The sequence below is a fragment of the Gymnoscopelus braueri genome (genome assembly GCF_963280865.1).
Source record: "Gymnoscopelus braueri genome assembly, chromosome: 14".
NCBI classification, from domain to species: Eukaryota; Metazoa; Chordata; class Actinopteri; order Myctophiformes; family Myctophidae; genus Gymnoscopelus; species Gymnoscopelus braueri.
In genome coordinates, this window is record NC_137619.1 from 4294382 (window position 1) to 4317049 (window position 22668).

The 22668-nt window shown below is 40.7% G+C and overlaps 1 protein-coding gene across 1 annotated transcript; it reads right to left on the reverse strand.

Annotated features, from left to right (window-relative positions):
- Nucleotides 1–9706: 9706 nt before the first annotated feature.
- tspan14 (tetraspanin 14) lies at nt 9707–22453 on the reverse strand (the record flags this gene model as incomplete). Its single annotated transcript, XM_080449945.1, has 8 exons — nt 9707–10397; nt 10807–10920; nt 12618–12668; nt 13068–13193; nt 15050–15220; nt 17844–17990; nt 19531–19571; nt 22369–22453. 8 exons carry the CDS (start codon nt 22451–22453, stop codon nt 10332–10334), a joined length of 801 nt encoding a protein of 266 aa, XP_080306071.1. The 3' UTR covers nt 9707–10331.
- Between the last annotated feature and the right edge of the window lie 215 nt (nt 22454–22668).

Consider the following 22668-nt stretch of genomic DNA (forward strand, 5'->3'; position numbering starts at 1 on the left):
CAACATCACTGAACTAAGGCACGAGATGGATAACACCAACGAGAGGGTCCGGGGGCTGGACACCAAGCTGGACAACATCATGGCACGTGCGGCGGACGAAGCCAGAGGCAACGCTGAGCGAGCCGCTGCTCTGCGCGGCGATATGACCGCGCTGCGAGGCGATTTGACCATGATTAGAGCGGGCATAGAGAGACTGGATGGCCCACTACAGTATAAATAGTAGACAAATTGTCTGCTTCGATTATTAGGATCGATTTGGACCCCCCCACACCAAAAAACCTGGACTTTTTCCCCCAGCAAAATACAGTGTGAAGAGAGCAAACCCGCCGTTGTGAAGAAAGCCTACCCGTACCAACACCCACCCCCCCCCACCACCAGCGCTCATGGACACCTGTTGTTATGACTTTGGGTCGGAATCCATTCAGGGACTTTCTCGCACAGCCTTCCCGCTCGCTGTTATCGCTCTACACCAGCGCACGCTCTTGACATCAGCGCATAAGAGATTACTGGACTGGGTTAAAACACCAAGGCCATATCCCAGGCTTCCATATACACACACACACATGCGACATATCCTGCACCACACGCCTTCGCGTCCTGCTCCTCTCCCCACTCCCGCCCTCCTCCCCCCTCCCAACCTGGGCTCCCTTTTTTGCTCCTCGCACGCTCTGCCCCCCTCTGGGGGCAGAGCGTGCGAGCAGTGCTTTTTTTTTGCCCGCTCTACTCCATTCCATCCTACCCCTGCACCCCCGCACCCACCCAACTTTGATATGAGGGATCGTTTAGCGCCATGTTGTTCATGGTCATGTTTGTTGTTCATGTACATTGAGAGGCAACGCTGTTGCCGCCCTGTTTCATGCCATCGTTCATGCCAGTTCATCGTTTACGGCTGCTGTGGTGTTGTTTTTTTAAGCTGCACTAAAATGAATTTCACCCACTTTTTTACCTTGTAAACCTGTGATGTGACAATAAAACTGATTCTGATTCTGATTCTGATTCTGAGTCGGGAGGATCCGGGCATTATCATCTTTATCCCTGTAAACCCCAACTGGTTATTTCAACTTAAATATATGAATGTCCATGCTGCCTTAGAAGGATATGTCAAGACAACGAGTTAACTGAAATAAATGTTGCCATTTGACTCAACTCCAACTCCATTCCACATTACTTGATAACTTTAGTTGATATAACTTAGCCTGAAGTCAATAGATACAACTTAAATTCATTCCTTAGCCTGAAGTCAATAGATACAACTTAAATTCATTACTTAGCCTGAAGTCAATAGATACAACTTAAATTAATTAGCTGAGTAAACTACATTATGTTGTATGAACATTATTGTTAAATGTCTCAGTTGATTTAACTGCAATCCTAGTGAGTTTAACATGCATTCCTATCAAGATCATTTACATATATTAGTTGATTTAACTGTAATACTATTATTAAGTAAAATGTAGGTATTTTTTACTTTTACTCCACTACATCTGAGGAAAATAGTGCTTTTACTCCACTACAATTATTTGAAAACTTTAGTTACAAGTTACTTTGTAGATATAAATGATTATATTGGATAATACTGGCTTGGTACGGGGGGCTCTCACTGTGGAGGGTAACCAGCTTGGTACGGGGGGCTCTCACTGTGGAGGGTAACCAGCTTGGTACGGGGGGCTCTCACTGTGGAGGGTAACCACCTTAGGGTCTAAGCTCTGTGGGGTGCAGTGCTCTGCCCTTCAGCATCTCTATGACCAGAGGACAGTGAAGAAAGCAGGAAAGATGGCGAGAGACCCAACTCATAACCTCAGCACCTGCTTTCAGGTCCTGCCCTCGGGTAGGAAATATGGTGCCTCTCTATTCAGGAAGGCAAAGGGCTGTTTCATCCCCTCTGCCATTAGGCTCCTTAATAAACATAAACCCCCCCAATACCTGATCCACCTCACCTGGTCCAACTGGACTTGCTTGCAAATGCAGATCTGCTATTTTCAAACATTTTAGTACTTCTAAGTATATTTTGATGCCAATACTTTTGCACTTTTACTCAAGTAAGATTTTGAACAAAGGCCTTTTACTTGTAACAGAGTATTTCTACATTGCGGTATTGATACTTTTACTCAAGTAAAAAATGTGAGTACTTGTTCCACCACTGCTAACAGCAGGCTATGAATACAAGATCAACTTCACTCCATCGCGAGTTGCGAAACTCGCGACCCGTCTTGTTATGAATGCCACACTTTTGCGCCTTTGTTGGATAAGCATAAGATGACGTTGAATGAGAAACTGTAGTGTTCTACCAAACTGGATATACTCGGCATCAGGAGTGACTTCTACCGTTTCTGGACGTCACGACACGTATCTAATCTAACTGTGTGTGTAGTAGGCCTGACCTTGATTATTCGAATAGTCGACTGATCAGTCGAGGGGAGTCTGAGTCGGCTGCCAATAACATGTTGCATAACATCTTTTTTGCTAGCCCTAGAATGTCTGTGATCTTACATACATTTCATGTATTCCAAATACACAGTCATAGATCACCCTTGCCGACGCGCTGTGTAGTGACCATCTGCGCGGCCATAAAAGTGCTCTAAACTCCGTCTGTACTCACCCAATAATTAATTCCTAAGACTTGGAGTCATATTTTGTCCTCTAGTTTCATATCCATTTGAAAGTTCTGCCAGAAAACGTGTGTTTAATCAAATATCTCCACTTTTCCACGAGCTGCACACGGACGACTTTCTGTACGGGCTAGGGGGGGCCTGGAATGAGTGCAGGACTGATATATCTAAACTTCCTTTAGGACACACAAATGTTTGGGACACACAATTGGCAGATGGAGTGATTCATTACCCCACACCAATCACAAGCACCTGTCAATTGTGTTCCCCATTCGTTTGTGCTTCCCTGTGTCAATTTGTTATGACGTTTGATGTTTGTGTAAATTCGGTCCATCACTCAAGTCGCGCCCCCCCTAGCCCGTACAGAAAGTCGTCCGTGTGCAGCTCGTGGAAAAGTGGAGATATTTGATTAAACACACGTTTTCTGGCAGAACTTTCAAATGGATATGAAACTAGAGGACAAAATATGACTCCAAGTCTTAGGAAGTAATTATTGGGTGAGTACAGACGGAGTTTAGAGCACTTTTATGGCCGCGCAGATGGTCACTACACAGCGCGTCGGCGAGGGTGATCTATGACTGTGTATTTGGAACACATGAAATGTATGAGATCACAGACATTCTAGGGCTACTTTTTTTGCATGATTCGACTGAGAGATTGACAGTCGAATCAGTCCAATCAGACTGCCAACCTCAGTTGTTTCAACAACAACAAAAAAATTGTGGTGTTGCATTAGTCGACTATAGGCAATATTTGGCCAATCAGATTCTACTATAGAAATCCTTAGTCGGGGACAGGCCTAGTGTGTAGTAAGGCATTCACGAATAGTGATTTTAGCATTCAACTTATAACAATCAGAACCATAAAATTGTAAGTCTGAGTTATATTAAAGAAATAAAGTGCTGTACCTGCGGTAGTAAATCTTAAACAAACTGTATTGCAGACCAAAAATAATTCACAAAACTGATGCTTTTGAAATTAAATTAAATTTGATCTTACTCAATATTAATCAAACAAAATAATAATTCAATTCAATTAAACGATCAGTACACTTTAAAATACAAATGAAGAATGATCCAACTCTGATCTTTTGTCCCGCAACGCAAAGTTCTTTTAAATGTCTCCAAAGAGTAAAGTTTCCCAAAAGTAATCCAAAAGTATTGTAGATCTTCTATTTTCCGAGAATCCAATAATCCGCAAAGTCAGCAATTAAAAAGGCAATGCATTGCAAAAGGGAAAAAATATAACCCTCACCCAACCTTCAAGTCAGGAGGCCACATGGGTTCCTTGGTCCAAAAGCTCTGAATTTATTCAGAGCTAAACCCTCAGAAATGTTCCTCGACCAAACTTATCTCCTTCCAGATCCATAAGTTCTCTGGCCACACTACTCAGTGGTTTATCAATTCCTCAATTTATTGGTTTAGTATAGCCTTACAAGAGTCTCCTTCTCAAACACCAACAAACAATTTTTCAATACCTAAAATGGAAACCCTGGCCGCCTCACTTCCTGTACTTTTATAGCTGTTCCTGATACCTCACTTCTTGTGGAACTTTTGCTGCTTTTTCCCCACAGCGCCCCCTATGAGTGAACCATGTCAACAGAAAATGAATCATAATGGCCATAATCACCTTACACAAAACAAAAAAAAACTGCACACTACATTTAGGTGTTAAATATTCAACCGTATCTTAACCAATATATTCCCCTGTTATCACCAAGTATGTTATGTTTCTTGTGTATCTTTTTCTTTCAATGCTCATCATACCTGGACAGGAAATAATTATTTCACACATTTTTGTGGCAGGGTCACATTGGTACTCCAACATCTCAATGTCACTGAAGACTCAAAATATGGTCGTAAATTGCTTAGTGAATCGGGGCCATTGTCTTTGTGACCTAGGCAACATAGAATGGCCTCTAGGTCACACTCTTGACATAGAGGCCATTATTCGGTTGTTAAGACGTGACGTTGCGCCCCACTAGAATAACTTCCGGGTCTAAGTGTGTATTTTCCCAATATGCGCAGTACTGTGTCCCTCGCTGTTTTAACAGATCTGAGACTAAAATAACGACTAAAGTGTCATTCTACCGCTTTCAGGCATGCAAACAGCCCTGAGGTGAAAAAGGTGACAACATGATGTTTTCTTTCGGGTCAGGTGTCACACAATTGCCCTATTTGGGTTCAAAAAGGTGACTGTAGCTGAAAAGTGACACTTTTGCATGTCTGCGCTTTCCTGGCAACGACAAAAAGAAGAGGAAATCGTTTTTTTAAATATACATCTATATATCTATATATATCTATATCTATCTATATATCTATATATCTATATATATTATAATGTTAATAATAAATAAATACAAATATCTATTAGCCTACTTTTTTACTGTCTATGATATTAGCATTAAGACCATTATTAACCCTCAATGGTTCATTTCTGAAAAAGGAGGTTATTGTAAAAAAGATTTACGGGTTCCTTCCAACATGTTTGTTTACAATGAAGAGTGGACGGCGCTGGTGCATTTTGGACCCGGACGTGACGTCGGACTACAAAATGACGTCAGACTTAAGAACCGAATACTAATGGGGTGGGAACAGCATGATCTGTTCAATAAGGATATTATAGACCTTTTTTACCAGAGGTGGCCAGTGCCATTAAGAGCAGATTCAGGCAAAAATAAAATGTTCCTCAAAAAATGACACGGGCCATTATGTTAGCAAGGTGACGTCATGTTTCATTCTTACTGCTGTTACTGCAATGACACTTCAATGTACCCATAAGCAGGGCTGACACTTCAATGTACCCGTATGCAGGGCTGCCAACACTCCTGGATCCCGCAGGAGTCTCCTGGTTTTTGACCACATCTCCTGACTCTCTCCTGGATCGTCATTTCTTCTGGTTTTCTCCTGGATTTGGTATCAAACTCCCAAAATTCACCAGAACACAGGAAATTCTACTATGTTAAAAGGTTTCTGGGGGAGGACCCCCAGACAGACCCCCCGGTTTGGGGGTGTGGTCAGTGCATGCCTTCACACAGAGATATTAACTTTTACGTAGTGAATGATTATTATTAAAGATGGGTCTTACGTTGTTTCAGTCATCAAATCAATTTCTGTAGGCCTAATTTGTTAATGGTTGAAATTGTACCCATTATTTTCCAATGCTAGTAAAGCAAGCCTGATAAAAGTATCAAACTCACACAATTCACCAAAACACAGGAAATTACATATACTGTGTTAAAGAAATGGGGGGAGGAGCCCCAGACCCCCCGCTAGCCACGCCCCCAACCAATCTCCTGGATTCTGAGGTCCATCCATCCATCCATCCATCCATCCATCGCAAACAATCACCTCTACAGACTCACTTCTACAAAATGTTTTTTATTTTTATTATTCAAACATTATTTACAAAAAAAGTCCCTTTTGCTCCAAATAGCGATATAATCCCAACAGAACAACAGGTTGAAAACAATAAAAAAAACAGGTTGAATATAATACAAAACAGCTGAACAGAACACTAGACATCACTACCACTAGATGTTAACAAAACAGTCAAAGCAGAGGGGAAAGTGTTGCTTTATCAAGTCATGTTCACCTGTAAGCAAATAGTTCTGATGGTAGAAACCTTCACACTGTCCATTTTGTTCACAATATAACATAATATACTCATGTTAAAAAAAAAACTTAAGCTCATTAAAATGAGCCACTGGCTTTTAACCAATCAGAAGTAGAGATGGAAGTGACAAACATATTTATTCAAGCCAATCATAGGGTTGGATCTGCCGGTTTACTTAACCCACATGATCTCTAGGGTCCCTGTTCTGTGGGGTGAACATTTGTCAAAAAATAGTCGATCTGCAAGCTCACACCCGCGAATGCTTTGTGAGCTTGCAAATCGACTATTTTCGCCGAAGACATTTGGTGTGGAGGGGGGAAAAAAGGAGGAGGCCTAGTATAGACCTCTGGGGGACTCCGGTCGACCAGATATAAAGGGTTGAAATTGTTACGTTTTATGTTGAAGATTTAGGTTATTAATTAATGCAACTATGATCAATAAAGCTATTCTCTCATGAAGCTCACATCAAACCAACATAAAACATTTGGAGAAAAAAAAAACACATCAAGATTTAAGACAGATTTAACCACTTCCAAATTTATATGTTTTACTTTTATAGCGAAAATAGCAGATCTACAAGCGTGTAGATAATATCTTTTCACTATTCGTACTACGACAATGTAGTGCTCAAGTGTTTTAATACTGAGGCACTAAAGGGTATTTGGTTAGAGGTGTTGTCCATAAAAAAAACAATACATAAGACTACAAGACCAGGCGGGGAGGGGACTAGATCTCTGTACCAAGTCCGAGGTACTGTACGCACGCGCACACACACGCGCACACACACGCGCACACACACGCACACACACACTAGGGCTGGTAAATTTATATTTTAATTTTGAATATTCCTCGAATATGGGGGAAATATGTATATTCAAATATGAAAATTAATAATCTTTTTTTTTTTCATGTTTATTTGACAGGAACAATACTAAAAACAATGTATTATTGGATCCGAGCACTTGATACATGTTTTTTTGTATTGTTCCTGTCAAATAAACATAAAAAAATGATTTTTCTTTTTTTAATATATATATTTTTTAATAATAACAGTATTCGAATATATTCGAATATCTGCCAATTTCTAAGACCAATATTCGGATATCATTTCTGAGGAAAGTTACCAGCTCTAACACACACACACACACACACACACACACTATCCACTCTAGAACTACACAGTATCAGCAACCTCCAAAGCCACTTTATCCCAGTCTAGTCTTGCACACAACGGTGTTGTTGTGATAGCTTAGAATGTGTCGCACTGAGACGCGTTACTAGCTTGTAAATTATCTATTTTCATTTTTTTTTTGGAAAATCTATTATATATTTTTTAAAACACTCCTATCTCCATATTTTAACTTTTTGTGTTTTTTTTTTGTTGTAAATTAACGCCCTACATGATCATACTATGACGTCAAGACAAAAAGCATCAAAAGTAGCAGATCTACAAAGCTCTACGAAGCGATATACGTTTCGAGCTTGTAGATCTGCTACTTTGGCTATTTTTGAATTTGAATCCTGAAAAATAACAGTTTTTGGACATATGAGGAATTCCACCCCGACAAGAGAAGATTTTCTACTTTGATTAATCCAGTTAATAACTGGATGAATCCAGTTAATAACTGGATTAATCCAGTTAATAACTGGATTAATCCAGTTAACTGTCTCACCCATACATTGAGGTTTATGTTTGGAACAGAAAGGCACAGTGTGAACCAAACACAGGAAACTATCTGAGCTTTGAGATCTGTGCTTTTCATTCCATTAAAAGGGGGCGTTAGGTGATGTTTTTATTCAAAACAGTTAAATCAGGGGTCTTCAACAGGGGGTCCGGGACCCCTAGGGGGTCCTCAGAGTTACTACAGGGGATCCGCCAAATCTTTGTGTGATATGATTGTTTTTTTGTTACTTAACCCCTAGCATCCCTTTTGTGAGGAGAACTTTAGCCAGAAATAGCAGATCTACAAGCTCACAACGCCTCGCGCTGCGAGGCGTTGTGAGCTTGTAGATCTGCTATTTTTGGCAAAGACGTATAGGTGTAGAGGGAAAAAAAAGAACAGTAAACGTAAACAAAAAAAGTTGAATCTAAAACACAATTGTATACAATATAGAGTAGGGGGTCCCTGCTTCATCTCTCTCTCAGCTAGGGGGTCCTTGGGCTGAAAACGTTGAAGACCCCTGTGCTAGAGTGATTGTTCTGTAACATTTTCAGACCGGGATACCAATTCTATCCAATCAGGAGAGAGAACAGCATGCAGATTACTATTTATCGGCTTCAATGTTTAGTGTTCCAGTTCAAACGTTTCGTTCCAGTTCCCAATTGTGTTTCATCACTTCCCATTTATACACGTGTTTATACCCGTATCCTCTACGAGTTCTCCCTCCTGATTGGATGAAAATTGGTGTCCCCCAACCTCAACACGTATTTCCTGTTTACTAAAGAGCTGGAGGAGAGGCGGGTTTTACTCCCGTTACTGAACGAACCGCCCAGAACATGTCACTTAACAACTAGTGATGTGTCGTTCATGATCGATTCGTTCAAAAGAACTGGTTCATTTGCCGTGATCGTGAACGAGCTCGTTCACTTTCTGAAACTGTTACGTTCACGTGCGACGTAAAAAAAAACACTCCGGCGATGGTGTTTTACACACATTATAAAACACACATTAACCACTTTAGCCCTAATTCATACCTAGGCTATTTGAAAATAGCAGATCTACAAGCCCACAACGCGTCGCATCGCGACGCGTTGTGAGCTTGTAGATCTGCTATTTTCAAATATGTTAGTACTTTTACTTTTGGTTTTAAGTATATTTGGATGCCAATTGCCAATACTTTTGTACTTTTACTCGAGTAAATATTGAACACTAGAAAATAGCGCTACTGAACGAGAACGTGAACGAATCATTTGAACGAATCATTGCCGCGAACGAAATTGTTCGTTCACTGAAATGAACTTTTTTTTCCCACCACTACTTAACACCCCCCTTTAAAGATGCACTACGTAATTAAATAGATCACAAAAACCCTTCAGCCAATAGAGAACTATTTGAAGCACAACGTTGACCATGAGCCGCCCCTCGACCGACATTTATAACATGGAATGTAGAATCAAACGAATGTCATTAAAAAAATTAAATAAAAATACAATGTATTTTTGGTTTTATTAAACTTGCAGAGATGCTATTGTTAGTCTAATAGGTTAGTTCTTTGCAATGTTATTATCAGATAAGTATCATTAGTTTAAGGCAGCACAATACACGAAAAAAAAAAGATTAATCCAAACTGCGACATTAACCACATGAACCCTTAGCGTGCCTATTTCTGGCGCGAGCGTTCAGCGAAAACAGACGATCTACAAGCTGACAAACGCGTCTCGGTGCGACGCGTTTGTCAGCTTGTAGATCGGCTATTTCCGGTCAAGACGGACCCTACTATAGTGCTGTGGGTCGACGAAAGGTTTAAGTGGTTTATAGTGGTTAACGTTTCAGCTTTGTTGTTATTTGTCTCTTAATTTGTTCTATGATTTAAGTAAAAAAAAACACAAAAAAACAACAACAATCGTTTTTTACACAAAATAAATGCAAACAGCGGAGGGGGGCGGGGCAGAGAGAGGAAGAGGAGGAGGAGGATGAAGGCACTTCTGTCCATCGCGACTAGCGGAGGCAGTTCGGTTCAAGTTCAAGTGAAATAAGCTCTACTGGAGACCAGTTCGACACCGGGGAAATCCTTTTAACTCTGAGAGTGTACAAAATGGTTCCATTTGTACACTCTCAGAGTTACAGACCCGTAAGGGTCCATTTGGTTCCATTTGTACACTCTCAGAGTTACAGACCTGTAAAGGTCCATTTTGGAACCCACCTGGTGGTCCCCCAGACCGCACATTGAGAACCAGTAGTCTAGAACACATGATGATGAAGAAGATGAAGAAGAAGAAGATGATGATGTCACATAGAAAGGAAGAGAGGATGTTCAGATGTTTGATGGATGTTCAGATGTTTCTCTGTAATTCCTCCAGGCAGCCACCAGGGGGAGCCATACTGTATGTATCCCACCCTGAATGACGGCGTTGTTTCCTCCAGAAGGGTTCGGGTGGGGGGGGGTTCAGTAGGTGAACTTGACCTTCTCGATGTCTCCGATTAACGTCCGTGCCAAGTAGATGCCAAACATCTGAACAAAGAACAAGTTTATCGTCAATCTTGTGTTCACTTTTAATGGATCACACTTCGCCGCGGGGTTGGGGTGAGGTTGTAGATCTGCTAAGTCCTTTTTTGTAAAATAATACTGACTTATAACAAAGGCTTCTCAATATTCTGATAACCAACCAAAATATGGCTGCTGCTCTGTGCAATTAGTAATATGATGGAAAAAATATATTTTTTTAATAATCTTTTTTTTTTTATATATATATTATATATATATATATATTATATTATTTATATAATCGATTCTATAATCGTTCATGTCCGAATCGCGATTAATTGCTGAATCGATTATATTTTCCACCCCTACCATCTATCTATCTATCTGGATACAAGGCAGCAGGCTCTATGATGAGTGTTATGGTGGAGGTCGTTACCTGTAGAAGGGAGATGACTATGAACACTATAGCCACAGTGTACAGGTTGCCAGGCAACCAGTCTTCCAGGGCCGGAATACAGCCTTTGGTGTAGATATACTGGTCCCAGGAGCTCTGAAACACACAACACTGCACTGTTACACGTCATACAACACTGTTACACTACACTGTTACACAACATACAACACTGTTACACAACATACAACACTGTTACAGAACACACAACCCTGTTACAGAACACACTACACTGTTACACAACACTGTTACACAACATACTGTACAACACCGTTACACAACACACAACACTGTTACAGTGTTAATTTCATAGACTAAAACTGATGATACATCCCAGGTGCATCCATGTGATGTATTCTTTATAGTTAGTGGCTCATAGGAATTAGACTATGTGACACACAGGAATAGTTTGGTGACCACCGGAGAGACGGGTGACAGCCGGAATGCAGACGGCATACCGGGAGCAGTTTGGGTTAGCGCCCCAGCCTGTGTCTTCCGTTAGGAAAAAGCCCAACAAACCCACGGTGAGGCCTTTAGGAGGGCCATTCCAGCAAGCCGCAAGTGGAGCTAATAACATTAGACGGCCCAATCTAGTGGTATCGGCCAAAGGAACCATCACGCCAGAAGGAAATGTTTGGATCGGGGCGGTGCAGTGGATCTGGTGCAGCGGATCTGGCACAGTGCTCAGGTCCTGGACCTGGTGAGACGAAGGAGGAGCCCGGCCAGGAGGCCATCCACAGAGCCTAGTCCCTCCACGTGCCAGAGCCTCCCCGTGTTCAGGCAGAGTAGTTCCGGAGAAGCGGTCTGAGGGGCCCTGTCTTTCCCTATAGCAGGGGTCTTCAACCTTTTAAGGCTAAGGACCCCCTAGCTGAGAGACACATGAAGCAGGGACCCCCTCTACATATTATTGTATAAAATTGTGTTGCAGATTAAACCTTTTCATAGATTTCATCAGTGTTGTGTGAACTAATGATTTTTTGCTTATTTCACTTAAACCCTCAATACTTAGTCATCTTGATTGTTGGCTCTGTACTTGATCTGCTCTTTTTCCCCCTCTACACCAAACCTCTTTGCCAAAAACAGCAGATCTACAAGCACACAACGCCTCGCAGTTTCCGGCTAATGTTCCCCTCGGAATAGGGATTCTAGGGTTGAAGTGGTTAATGTAAAAACAAAATCACACAAGGATTTGGCGGACCCCCTGTAGTATCTCTGAGGACCCCCTAGGGGTCACGGACCCCCTGTTGAAGACCCCTGCCCTATAGGACTGAACGTGGGTAGCTACTGGGATGTAAGTCAGGGGTTTGATCAACCCCGGCTGGGTCACCTGGGCGAGGGTGTACGTTGTTGCGAGACCCGAAACACCCGTCGACCCCAGGCTACAACACTGATGATACGTCCCAGGTGCATCCATGTGATATATTCTTTATAGATATGACGAAAAATGTCCATCGAGTACCTTTTTTCACTGACGAAAACTACATAAAAAACTAGGCTATGATGACTAGAACTAAGACTAAATATAATATTCTGACAATTTCGTCAACAAATGAAGCTTGTAGATCTGCTATTTTCGGCACACAGCTAAGTATAACCTCCGTATATCCATAACTGTATGGCTTGTGTCTAGCGTATATAACTGTGATCATGATCTTGCATTGCATCTTCTTTTTTACTCTGACATATTTGATTTTGACATGATTAATGTCTCAACCTGAAAACCCAAATAAAGAAATGAAAAGTGTGTGTGTGTGTGTGTGTGTGTGTGTGCACGTGCGTGCATGAGGGAGTGTTACCTTCGTATCTACTCTGATGTCGTAGCCACACTGCGTGTTGATCACTGAGTCCTGAGAAACACACAGGGTTAGAATGACTGTCTTACTGCAGACAGGCAGACAGGCAGACAGACAGACAGGCAGGCAGACAGACAGACAGACAGACACATGGATCTCACGACAAAAAACTTGTATGGCCAAGTCGCGATTCGTGAAACACTGTGAAATAGGCATGTCTAACGATTCACTTATTCAAATCACAATACGAGGTTCAAGATACATTTTTTCATGATTTTTCAAACACAAAAATATTTTTCAGACAAATGACCGAAAAATCTTTTTTTACACAAATCCAGTATTTTCTTATTTTTTTACGGACGGACGGACAGGCAGGCAGACAGGCAGACAGGCAGACAGGCAGAGAGACAGACAGAGAGACAGAGAGACAGAGAGACAGAGAGACAGTCTTACTGCAGGGTCAGTGTGACAGCAGGAGAAAGGAACTCCACACTTCTCTCTGCTCCGGTGAGTTCCATTACAGCTGAAATAAACGTTCAGGTCCCAGTCGTCTGGTTCCTGGGCTCCACAGCAATGGTTCTACAGAGACACCATGTTATATTAGTATCAATGGTTCTATAGAGACACCATGTTATATTAGTATCAATGGTTCTATAGAGACACCATGTTAAATTAGTATCAATGGTTCTACAGAGACACCATGTTATATTAGTATCAATGGTTCTATAGAGACACCATGTTAAATTAGTATCAATGGTTCTATAGAGACACCATGTTATATTAGTATCAATGGTTCTATAGAGACACCATGTTATATTAGTATCAATGGTTCTATAGAGACACCATGTTATATTAGTATCAATGGTTCTACAGAGACACCATGTTATATTAGTATCAATGGTTCTATAGAGACACCATGTTAAATTAGTATCAATGGTTCTATAGAGACACCATGTTATATTAGTATCAATGGTTCTATAGAGACACCATGTTATATTAGTATCAATGGTTCTATAGAGACACCATGTTATATTAGTATCAATGGTTCTATGGAGACACCATGTTATATTAGTATCAATGGTTCTATAGAGACACCATGTTATGTTAGTATCAATGGTTCTATAGAGACACCATGTTATATTAGTATCAATGGTTCTATGGAGACACCATGTTATATTAGTATCAATGGTTCTATAGAGACACCATGTTATATTAGTATCAATGGTTCTATAGAGACACCATGTTATATTAGTATCAATGGTTCTATAGAGACACCATGTTATATTAGTATCAATGGTTCTATGGAGACACCATGTTATATTAGTATCAATGGTTCTATAGAGACACCATGTTATATTAGTATCAATGGTTCTATAGAGACACCATGTTATATTAGTATCAATGGTTCTATAGAGACACCATGTTATATTAGTATCAATGGTTCTATAGAGACACCATGTTATATTAGTATCAATGGTTCTATAGAGACACCATGTTATATTAGTATCAATGGTTCTATGGAGACACCATGTTATATTAGTATCAATGGTTCTATAGAGACACCATGTTATGTTAGTATCAATGGTTCTATAGAGACACCATGTTATATTAGTATCAATGGTTCTATGGAGACACCATGTTATATTAGTATCAATGGTTCTACAGAGACACCATGTTATATTAGTATCAATGGTTCTACAGAGACACCATGTTAAATTAGTATAAATGGTTCTACAGAGACACCATGTTATATTAGTATCAATGGTTCTACAGAGACACCATGTTATATTAGTATCAATGGTTCTACAGAGACACCATGTTATATTAGTATCAATGGTTCTACAGAGACACCATGTTATATTAGTATCAATGGTTCTATAGAGACACCATGTTATATTAGTTCACTTAGTTAACAACAGTATTACTATCTTTAACCCATTAAGACCCGGGACAGCATCTGTGTCATTTTAAGATTTATTTGGCTATTTATTTTAAATAAATCGTGAAAATGTGTGCAAATCTTTGAATATATATATACATTTTTAACTAAAATCTTTGCTTCTGGGGGGTTCCTGGAACAAAATATGTTGAGATGGGGGGCAAATACATATCATTTTGGAGGTCCTTGACATGAAAAAGTTTGAGCACCACTGATATTATAGCAACAATATTTTTTCAGAAAAATTAAGACATTTGACAGTTACAACATATATTTAAAGATTTGCACACTTTTTCACGATTTTTCAAAAATAGCAGATCTACGACACTTGGTGCCACGCTATGAGCTTGTAGATCTGCTATTTTTGAATAGCCAAATAAATCTTAAAATTAACTTACTACCATAATAAAAATCAAGTCATCAGGCTACCCCACACACACACACACACACACACACACACACACACACACACACACACACACACAGAGTGCATTACCATTTTCTGCAGAGAGTCTATGAGGTTCTGCAGGTCTATGTCGTCTCTGTAAGCTCTGATGTTGGCCAGGAAGAAATCCTTGATCCATTCTCTGACCTGAGACTGGAACACCACCGCCAACACCGCCGCCGTCAGCTCCAGGAAGAAGATTAGACCTATGACCCCTGAGAACTACAGGAGAAGAAGAAGATTAGACCTATGACCCCTGAGAACTACAGGAGAAGAAGAAGAAGATTAGACCTATGACCCCTGAAAACTACAGGAGAAGAAGAAGAAGATTAGACCTATGACCCCTGAAAACTACAGGAGAAGAAGAGGATTAGACCTATGACCCCTGAGAACTACAGGAGAAGAAGAAGAAGATTAGACCTATGACCCCTGAAAACTACAGGAGAAGAAGAAGAAGATTAGACCTATGACCCCTGAAAACTACAGGAGAAGAAGAAGATTAGACCTATGACCCCTGAAAACTACAGGAGAAGAAGAGGATTAGACCTATGACCCCTGAGAACTACAGGAGAAGAAGAAGAAGATTAGACCTATGACCCCTGAAAACTACAGGAGAAGAAGAAGAAGATTAGACCTATGACCCCTGAAAACTACAGGAGAAGAAGAGGATTAGACCTATGACCCCTGAGAACTACAGGAGAAGAAGAAGAAGATTAGACCTATGACCCCTGAAAACTACAGGAGAAGAAGAAGAAGATTAGACCTATGACCCCTGAAAACTACAGGAGAAGAAGAAGATTAGACCTATGACCCCTGAAAACTACAGGAGAAGAAGATTAGACCTATGACCCCTGAAAACTACAGGAGAAGAAGATTAGACCTATGACCCCTGAAAACTACAGGAGAAGAAGATTAGACCTATGACCCCTGAGAACTACAGGAGAAGAAGATTAGACCTATGACCCCTGAGAACTACAGCAGAGGAAGAAGAAGATTAGACCTATGACCCCTGAAAACTACAGGAGAGGAGAGTCAGTACATTATTTGATCAGTCATTACAACAACAAAAACACATATTTCAAATCAAATAATCAATTTTGGGGGACATTTTTTTAAATGTTAACGAAAAACAAGTAGGGATGCACCGACATGGAAATTCTTGGCCGATACCGATGTTTAAAATAACAATTTAGCCGATATGTGTTTATTTAGTTTCTGGTGTTATTATTTCCCCCTTTTGTGCCAGGGAAACAAATACCTCTTCATTATAAGAAATAATTGTTCAGAATCTGCATAATTACCTTGATGCAAGTAACAAGACCTGGAACGCATTCCGTGTGTCATTTTTTGATTTCTTTGGGCTATTCAAAAATAGCAGATCTACAAGCTCAGGGCGCGGCACCGAGTGCCGCGGAATGAGCTTGTAGATCTGCTATTTTTGAAGATTCGTGGCAAAATCTTGGATTACATATTTTTTTAAGCGAACATTTGTAAAATATTTACTTCCAGGGACCCCCAGAAGCAAAGATTTGAGTTACAAATGTCCACCCAAAAAATAAAAAAAATATATATATTTGCAAAACTTCTCATGATTTTTCAAAAAGCAGATCTACAAGCTAAGTTAACGAGTGTCAATGAGCGTCAGCTGGACAGAGACACACACACCTCAGCTGAGCTGAACTGAAAGTGAATGTGAGTTAGTTTAAAAAAAACTAGAATATGACTGAAGACATGATAATGTTCACTGTGATTATGGTAACCTTACATTATAGTCAGAAGCTTGTAGATGTGTGTGATGACAGGATGTTTGCCTACTAACCCCAGATAAGGGATGTTAGGGTTGACGTGGTTAACAGTGTTAAAGAGGAACACATGCAGTATGACTGTAGCCTTCGTTACTCATCTCAACCATGACGCAGGATGACAGAGATCGTTTACAAAGATAGTTATTGGTGCTATGTCATGTATTAGAGACTATTTATGTTTAGTTATGCCACAGGAGCACATTGGAAGTGTTTGAATACATGTTATGCTGGGTTTAAAGTTATATGGTGATTTCACTTGTATATATTTTTACCAAAATCAAATCAAGAAAACGGGGTAATGAATAATTGGCTACTCTAAATACGGTACATAAAAAACAATAAAGAATTATGTACAGAGATGTAATTTGCATACAGATGTGAGGACTTAATTTAAAAATATATATAATTCATTTTAAACCAACAAATCTTCTCTCACACTCGTGTGGCAGTGTGCCAGTGATCCTCCTCCCCTGTGGGCCGTGCCTACGGTTGCCTACCCCCCTGGAGTCAGTTGCAGCACCTCACATTAAGTTCAAACTTAGCCTAGTTATAGCTTAACCGATTCAATCCGGAGACGCATCTCTGTCATTTTAGATTTATTTGGCTATTCAAAAATAGCAGATATACAAGCTCATAGCGCGGCACAGAGCTTGTAGATCTGCTATTTTGGAAAAATCGTGAAAATGTGTGCAAATCTTTGAATATATATTTTTTAAGCGAACATTTGTAACTCAAATCTTTGCTTCTGGGGGTCCCTGGAACAACAATATTTTACAAATGTTCGCTTAAAAAAATACATTTTTAAAGATGTGCGCACACATTTTCATGATTTTTCAAAAAATAGCAGATATACAAGCTCGAGCTTGTATATCTGCTATTTTTGAATAGCCAAATAAATCTAAAAATGACACAGATACTTTCCTGGTCTAAATGTTTTTTTTTAAAGCCATTTAAGCTATAACTAGGCTAAGTTTGAACTTAGTGTGAGGTGGTGCACCTGGGTCCTGATGTACAGTAGGCCATATAATGTATATACTTACAAACTTGAGCAGGCAGATGTTCTCTCTCAGAGCTCCCACGCATCCGGCGAAGCCCAGGATGAAGGTGATGGCCCCCACCACCAGAACCAGCCACACCGGGTCGAACCCATGGAGTCTGGTCACCTGGGTCAGGTCTAACAGCACTCCCTACACCGCGCGCACACACACACACACACACACACACACACACACACACACACACACACATTTGGATTTTAAGACCTGAGGCCGATTCTACAAATCAGTAGTTCTCAAAAAAAAAATTGTGCCAAGGACCCCCAAAATGATATGTATTTGGCCGTGGATCCCCCCCCCCGTCTGAAGATGTTTAGTACCAGCGACCCCCCCCCCCCCCCCCCGACAAGAGAAGATTTGTGTTTAAAAAAAGAATAATCAAAAACACGATTCAAGACAATGTTAAAAAAAATAGCAGATGTGCAAGCTTACAGCGTGTCGCTTTGATCTTTTTTTTAACTATGTATTTTTCAATGTTATTATGTTATTTTCAAAGGGCAGACAATTAACACATTCCATGCCAGAGTTTAATCTCATAATGTACTCACCAGTGCCAGCGTTTTATTGTTGTTTTTTTGTTTTTATCATGTCGCCACAGACCTCGCTAAATAAGTTAAAAGTGCGCGTTCATTTGGTTCTAAACACACAGCGGATCCGTGAGAAATGGCCAGCGAAAACAGTTTCCAAATGCGAGCCGCCATCTTGAAGCTACAGCCGATACACGCTAAACAGTGATCAGCGAGGAGAAAAACAACAACCGAGAAAATCGAGTTTTAAACAGGATCCCAGACAGGAAGCGGATACGATCGAAAAAAACGGAACCCGAATAATTCCGTTTCCGACCGGAAACCGGAACGGAAATGGATCAAAAAAATTCGGAAAGTGCACCTTGGGCGATTACAATGGGAATCGGCGGTTCGCGTAGATCTACGCGACTGGCACGCTGCGGCTTTAAATAGGTTCGCGTAGATCTACGCGATTGGCATTCAATGTGTTAATGTCAACAAGGTCCAATGACCTCGTTGACATTTGTGAAACCACACAGTGCAACCCTCAGTGATTAGCACCCGTCAGGGGATCGATTATACTGGAGATAAATATTCTGTGACTACTTGAAAAAGGTATAGAAAATGGAAAAATTGCTGGCACAGTTCGCAATTATTTATTTTATTTCATTGGCACTGAATGAGTTAATGAACAGGTGACCTTTGATGACGCATCAATGTTGTCAGTTACTGGGAAGATGGAGGTCAAGAAATTCCACAGAAAATAGAATTAGACTTAGTTAGTTAGAATCTCAAGAAGGGGAGGTGTACTGGATTGCCTGGTTGAGTCATCATTATTAGAAATGCATGTGTGTGTGTGTGCTCAGTCATAAATGAGTTACAATCAGTATATATAGTCAACATGAGTTTAATATGGAAGATGGTCCCCAGGATGATTTTTTTTAGTCAGGGTGGTGGTCCCTGGTTCACAATCAGTTGAAAACCCCTGGTTTAAGACGTAAATCACGTCAAAAATCGAAATATATCAAGAGTAAAAAAAAAGACCCCGAGATCGGGGCATCGGTCGGGCTGTAGTTTCTATCTGCATGCATGCATGCGTTTTGTACTTGAGTGTGTGTGTGTGTGTGTGTGTGTGTGTGTGTGACTGTGTGTGTGTGTGTGTGTACCTTCTCACTCCAAGCCCAGAAGCCAATGGCAATGAAAGCAGCTGACACACATATACACGTACCTCTGATTATTACATTCATCCATTACAGCCTAGTAAACGGTCAGCAAGTAGGAGTAGTCAGTCCCATGAGCAGCACAATGTGGAATGAATGCCCCTGACATCAGCCATTAACCCATTCAATCCGGGAACACATCTGTGTCATTTTTTGGATTTCTTTGGCTATTCAAAAATAGCAGATCTACAAGCTCATAGCGCGGCACTCGGTGCCGCGCTATGAGCTTGTAGATCTGCTATTTTTGAAAAATCCTGAAAATATGTGCAAATCTTTGAAAATATATATATATATTTTTTTTTAAGCAAACATTTGTAACACAAATCCTTGCTTCTGAGGGGGGGGGGGGGGGGGCCTGGAACAAAACGTTTTGAGATGGGGGTGCGTGGCCAAATAAATACAGAACAAATCCTAACAGTATGTTGCTATATCAGTGGTGCACCAACTTTTCCATGTCAAGGACCCACAAAATGAAATGTATATATATGGCCGCGGCCCCTCAGAATATGTTAGTTCCAGGGACCCCCCCCAGAAGCACAGATCGGAGTTAAAAAGGTTCGCTTTATAAAAACATATGTATTCAAAGATTTGCAAAAATGTTCCACAATTTTTCAAGCTCAATCTGCTATTTTTTAATAGCCAAATAAATCTTAAAATGACACAGACATGTTCCCGTCTTAATTGATAAAGGGATTGTGAATCAGTGGCTTCTTTCTCCGATATGCCTGATATAGTATCATGAGGTGTATTACTGTATGAGTTAGTTCATATGATGTGAGGTGTGTGTGCTGTGTACCACCAGACAGCGTCTTGGTAAATTCAGTCTGTAGTCGTACAAACCAAATAGACATGTCCTTACATTTCCTGTTGTCACGGCAACACATTGTCATCACATCCTGTTGTGTAATCCTGACAGGAAACACCTTGACACCTTATCTGAAGCTCTGGTTACAACACTCTGTCTGTCTCTCCTACGCTGTCTGTCTGACATACCCTGGCCGTCTCTCCTACACTCTTCGTCTGTCTGTCTCTCCTACGCTGTCTGTCTGTCTCTCCTACGCTGTCTGTCTGTCTCTCCTACGCTGTCTGTCTGTCTGCCATACCCTGTCTGTCTCTCCTACACTGTCTCTCTCTCTCTCTCTCTCTCAGCTATCCTTCTCTCTCTCACTCTCTCTCTCTCTCTCTCTCTCCTCTCTCTCCTCTCTCTCTCTCTCTCTCTCTCTCTCCTCTCTCTCACTCTCCTCTCACTCTCTCTCTCTCTCTCTCTCTCTCTCTCTCTCTCTCTCTCTCTCTCTCTCTCTCTCTCTCTCTCTCTCTCTCTCTCTCTCTCTCTCTCTCTCTCTCTCTCTCATCTCTCTCTCTCTCTCTCTCTCTCTCTCTCTCTCTCTCTCTCTCTCAGCTATCCTACTGTCTGTCTCTCCTACTCTGTCTCCTTCTCAGCTATCCTACTGTCTGTCTTTTAACACATTTTTAGATTTCTATGGCTATTCAAAAATAGTAGATCTACAAGCTCATAGCGTGGCAGCGAGTGCCGCGCTATGAGCTTGTAGATCTGCTATTTTGTGAAGAAAAAAAAATGAAAATGTGTGCAAATCTTTGAATATACATTTTTCCAAGCGAACATTTTCAACTCTGTTACAACTTCTGGGGTCCCTGGAACAACATATTTTTAGATGGGGGGGTCCACAGCCAAATATATATATTTTTTGAGAACACTGATATTATAGCAACATAGGATTTAGAAGACATTTGTAGAATCCCCCAGAAGCAAAGATTTGGAGTTACAAATGTTCGCTTTAAACAATATATATATTCAAAGATTTGCCAAAAAGAAATCACACTTTCCCCCCAAAAAATAGCAGATCTACAAGCTCGTAGCGCGGCACCGAGTGCCACGCTACGAGCTTGTAGATCTGCAATTTTTTTTGTAGCCAAAGAAATCTAAAATGACTCGGATGCGTTCCAGGTCTTAATGGGTTAAACTGAACACTTTTAATCTTGACATATTATGTACAGCCACTTGAACCCGAGCATCCCTATTCTGGGGGGGGGGGAGTAACATTCGGCAAAAAACAGTCAAATCTACAAGCTCACAGCGCATCGCAAAGCCCCGCTTTGTGAGCTTGTAGATCGGCTATGTTTGGCAAAGAGATGGAAAAAGAACGCACCAAGTACAGTGCAACTCATGTCCGTTTTACTTTAGTGCAGAGGGGTCTAAGTGGTTAAACTAAAGTGATATTGATACATTCCAAATATTATCAAAGTATTCCGCGTCACAGCACCCTTAATTAAGGGCAGTGGTTCTCAACCTGTGGGTCGGGGCACCCACGTGATTTTTTGGGGGGGGGGTCCCCAAATGACAAATGAAAGACTTTTAAGACCGTTTAATACCTTAAAAAAAAGAGATAACGTACGAAAATAAACTATAGTATAAAATCTGGTCAAACATTGGCCAAATTGTCAAATAATATAAGAAAGGGGCAACAATTTTGAAAATAGCTTTTTTCACAATATTTATCTGTGGTTATAAATGTAAAGCCTCAGCTCATTCCAAGTGCTTGTCAGGGTGGGGGGTCCCCGGTTCAAATATGACTATTTTGCGGGATCCCTAGTTCAAATAGGATTATTTCGGGGGGGTCCACAGTTCAATTAAGATTAGTTTGGGGGGGTCACGGGCAGAAAAGGTTGAGAGCCACTGCCCTATAGGGTGCCACGGCCAGTGTTGCCAGATTCTGCGAGAGAAACAAAGCAACCAGGTCTAGGTTAGTTAAGGGAAGGTAGGACTCACCCAGAAGATGACGTTGTAGCTGAACATGAGGTATTTATAACAACAACTGACCTCAGCACTCTCATATCGATAGTAGTGCATCGTCCACCTATAGACAGGAAAAAAACACAGGTTACATCACCGTATTTATCACATCACAAGTCAGTGGTTGTCAGGGTCCTTGAAGGGGTTCCAGGGGGTCCCCAACTCCACATCAAAATGTGCTAATATAGCATCACAATAATTGTAACCACTTTACCTATATATATATATATATATATTTTGGGCTGTTCAAAAATAGCAGATCTATTGAAAAA